The sequence below is a fragment of the Piliocolobus tephrosceles genome, chromosome 1, assembly GCF_002776525.5.
Source record: "Piliocolobus tephrosceles isolate RC106 chromosome 1, ASM277652v3, whole genome shotgun sequence".
Classification (NCBI taxonomy): Eukaryota; Metazoa; Chordata; class Mammalia; order Primates; family Cercopithecidae; genus Piliocolobus; species Piliocolobus tephrosceles.
Window position 1 is genome coordinate 28,295,970 of NC_045434.1, and position 8,632 is coordinate 28,304,601.

At 46.0% G+C, this 8,632-nt stretch overlaps 1 protein-coding gene across 1 annotated transcript in view; it reads right to left on the reverse strand.

Moving 5' to 3' along the window:
* Positions 1–2,461: 2,461 nt before the first annotated feature.
* MYOC (myocilin) overlaps positions 2,462–8,632 on the reverse strand; it is a 17,036-nt gene continuing 10,865 nt past the window's right edge. The window contains exons 2-3 of the mRNA XM_023207030.2: positions 5,654–5,779; positions 2,462–3,758 (exon numbers count right to left, since the gene is read on the reverse strand). Coding sequence (XP_023062798.1) covers positions 2,974–3,758; positions 5,654–5,779 — 911 coding nt within the window. The 3' untranslated portion in view covers positions 2,462–2,973. The remainder of the gene's footprint in view (positions 3,759–5,653; positions 5,780–8,632) is intronic.

Genomic DNA, 8,632 nt, shown 5'->3' on the forward strand with positions numbered 1-8,632 from the left:
TTCAAAGAGGTGATTAAGCTAAGCTTAGGTCATTAGGGTGAAAAGAGATTGTACATGTACAGTCATGTACAGAGGGAAGATAATGTGAAGATGTAGAGAACAGCCAGTCATCTAGAAGCCAAGGACAGAGGCTTCGGAAGAAACCAACCCTGCTGACAACTTGATCTTGGACTTCCAGCCTCCAACATTGTGAGAAAATTAATTTCTGTTGTTTAAGCTATGAAAGGAAAATAAATTTTGGGGTCCCAAAATCACTAAGCTAAAGTGAAAAGTCAAGCTGAAAACTACTTAGGGTAAACCTGCCTCCCATTCTATTCAAAGTCACCCCTCTGCTCACTGAGATAAATGCATATCTGATTGTCTCTTTTGGAGAGGCTAATCAGAAACTCAGAAAAATGCAACTGTTTGTCTCTCACCTACCCGTGACCTGGAAGCCCCCTCCCTACTTGAGTTGCCTGACCTTTTGGACAGAACCAATGTACATCTTATATTGATTGGTGTCTCATGTCTCCCTAAAATGTATAAAACCAAGCTGTGCCCTGACCACCTTGGGCACATGTCATCAGGATCTCTCCTGAGGCTCTGTCATGGTGCCCTCAACCTTGGCAAAATAAACTTTCTAAATTAACTGAGACTTGTCTCAGCTATTCGGGGTTCAAAAGCCACCCTGTCGGTGGTATTTGTTATGGGGGTTCAAGTATACTAATACACCAGTGGAGAGGCATTTTGGGATCTCATCCTCTCCCTCCTCATTCATGGCATGTGTAACCTTAATGAGAATAAACTCCCAGGGGAAAAGAAAAGCCAGGCCTGGTGTGGTGGCTCACGCCTGTAATCCCAGCACTTTGGGATGCAGAGACAAACAGATTACTTGAGGTCAGGAGTTTGAGACCAGCCCGGTCAACATGGTGAAACCCCTGTCTCTACCAAAAATACAAAGATTAGTTAGGCATGGTGGCACATGCCTGTAATCCCAGCTACATGGGTGGCTGAGGCAGGAGAATCAACTGGATCCCGGAGGCGGAGGTTGCAGTGAGCCGAGATAGCACCACGGCACTCCAGCCTGGGTGACAGAGTGAGACTCCTCAAAAAAAGAAAAAAAAAAAAAGCTGCCTCATGGGTCTGGCCATTGGAACTCAGAGGACACCAAATCTGGAACTGGATACAGAGATGTGGATGCCAGCAGCAAAGCTGGAATCTGCCTGATGGCTAAAATCAAGTGTGAGACACTCTGCCTGGGTCCTTCCCCCTGAGTGCCAGTGTGCCCTCACCCATCTCAAGCATAGATGCCACCTGAAAGACGTGGGGAGACGAAAAGCCTGAACTGGTTGACAACACACTGATGTGGTGGAATCCAAGCTGAACTGGCAAATGAAGTGTTCTACCATTAGGTACGATGGCAACTGAAGAGGGAAATTAAGTTTGTCATTAAAACATAATGCAGCCAGGTGTGGTGGCTCATGCCTGTAATCCCAGCACTTTGGAGGCCGAGGTGGGAGGATTACTTCAGGCCAGGAGTTTGAGACAAGCTGGGCAACATAGTGCAATCCTGTCTCTACAAAAAAATTTAGAAAATAATATTGCTATAAGGGCTGGGAGGATAATGGACTTATTAATGGGTGTAGAGTTTCAGTTTTACAAAATGAAAAATGTTCTGGAGATGGATGGTCGTGATAGTTGCCTGATAATATGAATGTGTTTAACACCACTGAGCTGTGCCCTTATAAATGGCTGGGATGGCACATTTTGTTATATTTTACTGCAGTTTTAAGAGTTGGAAGAACAAAACAATGCTATAAGGTTTCTCCACCTGAGGTTGTGGCTTATAAAATTCATGCTCATGATGACTGATAAAAACTGAAGTGGAAGGGCCAGGTGTGGTGGCTCACAACTGTAATCCCAGCACTTTGGGAGGCAGAGGCGGGCGGATCACGAGGTCAGGAGATCAAGATCATCCTGGCTAATAGGGTGAAACCTCATCTCTACTAATAAATACAAAAAAAAAAAAAAATTATCCAGGCGTGGTGGCGGGCACCTGTAGTCCCAGCTACTTGGGAGGCTAAGGCAGGAGAATGGCGTGAACCTGGGAGGTGGAGTTGCAGTGACCTGAGATTGCGCCACTGCACTCCAGCCTGGGCAACAGAGTGAGACTCCGTCTCAAAACAACAACAACAAACCAAACTGAAGCGGAGTTAGGATGAATACAGGGTGGGTTCAGGGGAGAGATGGAAAGATTGCTCAGGTAGTACTGAGAGCACCAGGAGATGCAGGTGGGAAGGTATGGATGCTGCTATTTGCTTGGCGTCATCCTGCGCAACACCTCAAAACCAGGCACATGCCTCTCAGTTACACACACACACATCCTGCAATCACATCTCCCAACCTGAAGGAATTACTTGATGGTTGGAATCTGTACCCTTCTCTGAAGCAAAGATTCCCACAAAGTTCAAGGCAGAGAATGTTGGGTAAGAAAATTTTATTTCACGATGCAAAGGGTTATGTGAGACCCAACTGTATTCTATCTGAAGCATTAGAAGCCAATTGTAGTAAGTGCATCTTACTTGTATGTTCGACGCTGGCCAGAAGAGCTATTCTGCTTCCTTTAGAAGTTATGCTTTTCACTGTGGCTTGTGGTAACCATGTAACATGCAAGAGCAATGGTTTTCAGGAAGAAACTACTATACCTTATAGCTTTTGCCCCAAATCACAAGAAAACTTGAACTATGTCGTTAAACATCCCATAAATGCTGACAGAAGAAAAGGATAGTTATTATCATATGAAATTGTCTATGCCCTCAGACTACAATTCCTGCATAGTCAGATGGTGACCATGTTCATCCTTCTGGATTAATGAAAACCTGGAAAGCAGTCAAAGCTGCCTGGGCCCTGGCTGGCTGGCTCTCCCTTCAGCCTGCTCCCCCCAGGAGCCCTGAGCATCTCCTTCTGCCATTGCTGGCACAGCTTGAAGGCTTTTCACATCTTGGAGAGCTTGATGTCGTAAGTGACCATGTTCAAGTTGTCCCAGGCAAAGAGTTTCTTCTCCAGGGGATTGTAGTCGATCATGCTGCTGTACTTGTAGTGGTTCTTGAATGGGATGGTCAGGGTCTTGCTGATACCTGTGCCTGTGTCATAAGCAAAGTTGACGGTAGCATCTGCTGAGGAGTAGCTGCTAACGGTGTACAAGGTGCCACAGATGATGAAGGCATTGGCGACTGACTGCTTACGGATGTTCGTCTTCCAGGTTTGTTCAAGTTCCAGATTCTCTGGGTTCAGTTTGGAGAGGACAATGGCACCTTTGGCCTCATCGGTACTGTAAATGACCCAGAGGCCTGATTCATCCACAGCCAAGTCAATGTCTGTGTAGCCACCCCAAGAATACGGGAACTGTCCGTGGTAGCCGGCTCCAGGGATTTCCTTCTCAGCCTTCACTGTCTCGGTATTCAGTTCATATCTTATGACAGTTCTGGACTCAGCGCCCTGGAAATAGAGGCTCCCCGAGTACACCACAGCACCGGTGCTTTCCAGTGGCCTGGGCAGTATGTGAACCTTAGAAGGGTAGCCCTGCATAAACTGGCTGATGAGGTCATACTCAAAAACCTGGCGGACATCCGTGCCAACTGTGTCGATTCTCCATGTGGTCTCCTGGGTGTAGGGGTAGGTGGGCTTGGGGTCTCGCATCCACACACCATACTTGCCAGTAATTGTTTCTGCTGTTCTCAGCGTGAGAGGCTCTCCTACCCAAACTAGTTCTCCACATCCTGGTGAATTCAGAAAAGAAAATGAAGCACCACTTAATCCATAATCTTTCCAAACACAGACAGCGATCATGTGGAAGCTTGGCAGAGCCATAGATGTGAGAGCCCTAGAGACAAATCGTCTGGGTTTAAAGCCAGGCTCTGCCACCCACTGGCTGTGTGACTTTCAGTAAGTTACTTAGCTCTCTACACCTCAGTTATTGCATTTGTAAAAGGGAATACTAATAGTGTTTTGGGTAGTAGGGCTGTTGTAAATTTTAAATGTAATTATGTATGTTAAGTGCTTGGTATAGAGTAAATATGTGGTAAATGCTATATGATCAATCTGTGTTTCACGTTATTGACACTTATTGCTACCACTGAGGGGCATGCATGGGAGTGGGAGCTATAGATATTTAAAGTACAATTCACTCAGTATCAGTTGTAAGGATGAAAGTTGCACGGAGGGCCTCAACTGCATTTGTAATATCCTACTTAAGCTGAGCAGGGACTCATGGGTGTTCATTGTATTACTTATTGTGACTTTCATGCCTGGTTTGTTTCATTACTATAAGATAAGAGAGAGAAAAATCAACTCATAAGAATAATATCTATACCACAAAGTTTTTCGAGCCCGATCTGATGAGTCACATATTTCATACATCATTTTAATATAATAAACATGAAAATAATTATTTTTTGAGATGGGGTCTTGCACTGTTACCTAGGCTAGAGTGCAGTGGTGCAATCACAGTGCACTGCTGCCTCGATCTCCTAGGTTCAAGCAGTCCTCCCATCTCGGCCTCCTGAGTTGCTGGGACTATAGGGGCCTGCTACCACTCCTGGCTAATTTGGTTTAGAAAATAATTTTTTAAATGTAACGAAGAGACAGTTGAAAATTTAGAGTTACCAGAGTCACAACAGATATCTGTACTTTTTTTTTTTTTTTTGAGATGGAGTCTCACTCTGTCACCCAGGCTGGAGGGCAGTGGCGTGATCTCGGCTCACTGCAACCTCTGCCTCCTGGGTTCAAGCAATTCTCCGACCTCAGCCTCCCAAGTAGCTGGGATTACAGGTGCGTGCCACCATGCCTGGCTAATTTTTGTATTTTTAGTAGAGACGGTGTTTCACCATGTTGGCCAGGCTGGTCTTGAACTCCTGACCTCAAGTGATCCGCCAGCCTCAGTCTCCCAAAGCACTGGGATAACAGGAGTGAGCCACCGTGCCTGGCCCAGATTTCTCTACTTTTAATGGGCACCTTCGGTTTCCTCATAGAAGGCAGAAACACTTTGCTGCTCATACCTTAAAGAACTGTATTAAATATTTTATAATATAACCACTACTTGCACGCATGCCCTTCAGTGCCAGTAATCATTGTCAATAACATGGATAGTCAGAGTTTCTGGAAATCGCAGTATTAGTCATAAAGTTGGACTTTCAGGGAACACTTTGAAGAGAGCCAAACTGTACTTTTCCTAAGTGGCCAAAGTTCAGAAAACATACTGTTAGTAACAGATTGTGGCTGAGATGGTGCTTGGTGTACACCTGTCCCTAAAATAAAGATATGAAGGCGGTGCTACTGAAAAATGTAACTTCTCAAGTATACTTAATTCTACATGACAATCAAGGGATGAAATGAACACATTTCTCATCCTGCCCTGTGCAGCCCCGCCCAGCCTCCCAAGTGTGGGTGATTGGATAGAGGGCTTTGTTAGGGAAAGGCTGGCTCCTGCAGACCTGCTCTGACACAGGGAACAGAGCGAGAGAGAGTTCTGTTCTTCTCCTCCCCTCCCTCTGCTCCCAGGGAAGTTAGTTTCCCCTTTGGGTGAGCATTTACCCTATACTGATTCTCTGAAACACAGCACTAGACATGAATAAAGACCATGTGGGCACAAAAGGGAAGAAACCTAACTTCATACCGTTGTCTCCCTCTCTACTTCTGAGATGGCCAGATGGGCTCTCCTTCAAAATTCGGGAAGCAGGAACTTCAGTTAGCTCGGACTTCAGTTCCTGGAAGGCCAAAGTGTCCAGATTCCATGTAGAAACTGCATTAAAAGAAAGAGACAATATTGTACTGTAAGAAAAAACGGCCCAAGGATTGACTATGTTGAGGATGACATTTAAATAGGCTGCCGGCTGGGCGTGGTGGCTCATGCCTATAATCCCAGCACTTTGGGAGGCTGAGGCAGGCAGATCATCAGAGGTCAGAAGTTCGAGACCAGCCTGGCCAACATGGTGAAACCCTGTCTTTGCTAAAAATACCAAAAAACCAGCTGGGTGTGGTGGCAGGCTCCTGTAATCCCAGCTGCTTGGGAGGCTGAGGCAGAAGAATTGCTTGAACCCAGGAGGCGGAAGTTGCAGTGAGCTGAGACTGCACTATTGCATTTCAGCTTGGGCAACAAGAATGAAACTCTGAAAACTAACTAAATAAATAAGTAGGCTCCCAAAGATATGGTGTTTGAGATTTGATTTTAAATAAGGACTGGGGATGGGGTAGGGGTCAGAGAAGGGAAGATAAAAACTGATTGGACTGTGATGATAACGGTTGGGCCTGAGTGATGGCTACATTGGAGTTCATTGTGGTCTCTCTACTTTTGCGAATGTTTGAACAATCCCATAATTAAAAACCTCATAAATAATAAATTGCATAGCAATGTGCCTGCCTTACAGTAGGGTATTCAAAATCAAATAAGATTTTAATTAATTTCCACTAGAAGGGCTGATTTGTGAATAGGTGAGCTGTAATTTCAGGAATATGGAGACAGTCCTCAGCATCTTCTTAGATGTCTGAATTTCAACAATTAAAAATTCACGAAAAATTAGCTGGGCATGGTGATAAGCATCTGCAGTCCTAGTTACTTGGGAGGCAGATGTGGGAGGATTGCTTGAGCCCAGGAGTTCAAGGCTGCAGTGAGCTATGATCCTGCCACTGCACTCCAGCCTGGGTAACAGAGCAAGGCCCGGTCTCAAAAAAAAAAAAAAAAAAAAAAAAAAGAGGCCAGGCACAGTGACTCATGCCTGAAATCCCAGCACTTTGGGAGGCCAAGGCGGGAGGATCACTTGAGGCCAGGAGTTCAAGACTAGCCTGGCCAACATCGCAAAATTCCATCTCTACTAAAAATACAAGAATTAGCCAGGTGTGGTGACACATGCCTGTAGTTCCAGATACTCAGGAGGCTGAGGATCATTGAACCCAGGAGGCAGAAGTTGCAGGGAGCCGGGATTGTGCAACTATACTCCAGCCTGGGCAACAGAGCAAGACTCTGTCTCAAGAACAACAACAACAAAAAAGAATTTAATTGTGGCTCATGTCTGTAATCCCAGCACTTTGGGAGGCCAAGACAGGGGGAGCACTTGAGCCCAGGTGTTCAAGACCAGCTTGGGCAACATAGGGAGACTCCTTCTCTTAAAAAAAAAAAAAGATAAAAATGTACTGCATGACTTAAGGTTTTTTCCCTTGTTATATGCAAATATTCTTGTAAGAAGTAACATATTAAGCTTTATACTTTCAGTAGAAATATTCTGCCTGATTCCTTTCTGAGACCAGTTTTGCAGAACGGAGAGGCAGTGTGCGCACGGTTCCTGCAGGAGTTTGGGGTGGGGGCGGTGCGCCATACAGAAGGGAAGCGGGTGGGCAGCACTGGCTAGACAGTAAGTGATCACAGTGTGCTACACGTCTCTACTCTTGCTTAGGATTATGATCTCACAGCAGTTCTTGAATACGAGGATGAGGCAATAGCCACAAGGAACAGGCTTGGCTGTTTTAAAATGCAGTTAGGCCAGGCATGGTGGCTCACACCCGTAATCCAAGCACTTTGGGGAGCCAAGGTAGACAGATCACTGGAGCCCAGGAGTTCAAGACAAACCTGGGTAACATGGTGAAACCCCATCTCTACAAAAAATACAAAAAGTTAGCCAGGTGTGGTGATGTGTACCTGCAGTCCCAGCTACTTGGGAGGCTGAGGCGGGAGGATCACTTGAGCCCAGGAGGTCAAGGCTGTGGTAAGCAGTGACCGTACCACTGCACTCCAGCCCTGGCATAGAGTGAGACCCTGTCCTCCCCTCCAACCTCCCGAAAAACCCATCACATGCACACAAAAACAAATAAAATGCAGATTTGATGAGTATTCAGATATGGCAAGGCCAACAGCCCAGGAGGCAATTGTCACTGAAAAGCAAGTTAAAGCCAAATTATAGAGACAGTAAAAAGATCAGCAGTTTTGGGGTGAGGAAGGGATGATGAGGTGAGGCACAGAGGACTTTCAGGGCAATGAATACTGTGTATGATGCTATAATGGTGGACACATGGCACCATGCATTTGTCCAAACCCATAGAAAGCGCAACACCAAAAATGAAGCCTAATTTAAACTGTGGACCTGGGGTGATATGATGCAGGTTCATCAGCTGTAACGACTGCTCTGGCGGGAGACGATGATAATCGGGGAGGCTGTGCATGTGTGGGGGCCAGTAGTATCTGGGAACTCTCAGTACTTTTCTCTCGATATTGCTGTGAACGTAAAACTGCTCTAAAAAAAAGTCATTTTTACAAGTTGTTGTACTCACAGATCCCAAGAGGAAGGGGCCACACTAAGCCCAGGAGGCCGCCTGGGGAAGCACCAGGGTTGCTCCAGAGGAAGAGGGTGCCAGGGGAAAGTGTGGGAAAGAGCCTTTATTCTTTCTATGGGAAGAAAAGGGCAGGCAGGTAAGCAGGTTTAGGATTGGGGAGGTTGAATAATTTCAGCAGGCTCTGGGGTCATAGGGGTTTTCTCTAATTGTCCGGTACCAGGCCCTGGGGTGATTAGGTCAGGGGGACAGTGGCCTTGAGTTAGGTGATTAGGTCAGGGGGACAGTGGCCTTGAGTTAGGTGATTAGGTCAGGGGGACAGTGGCCTTGAGTT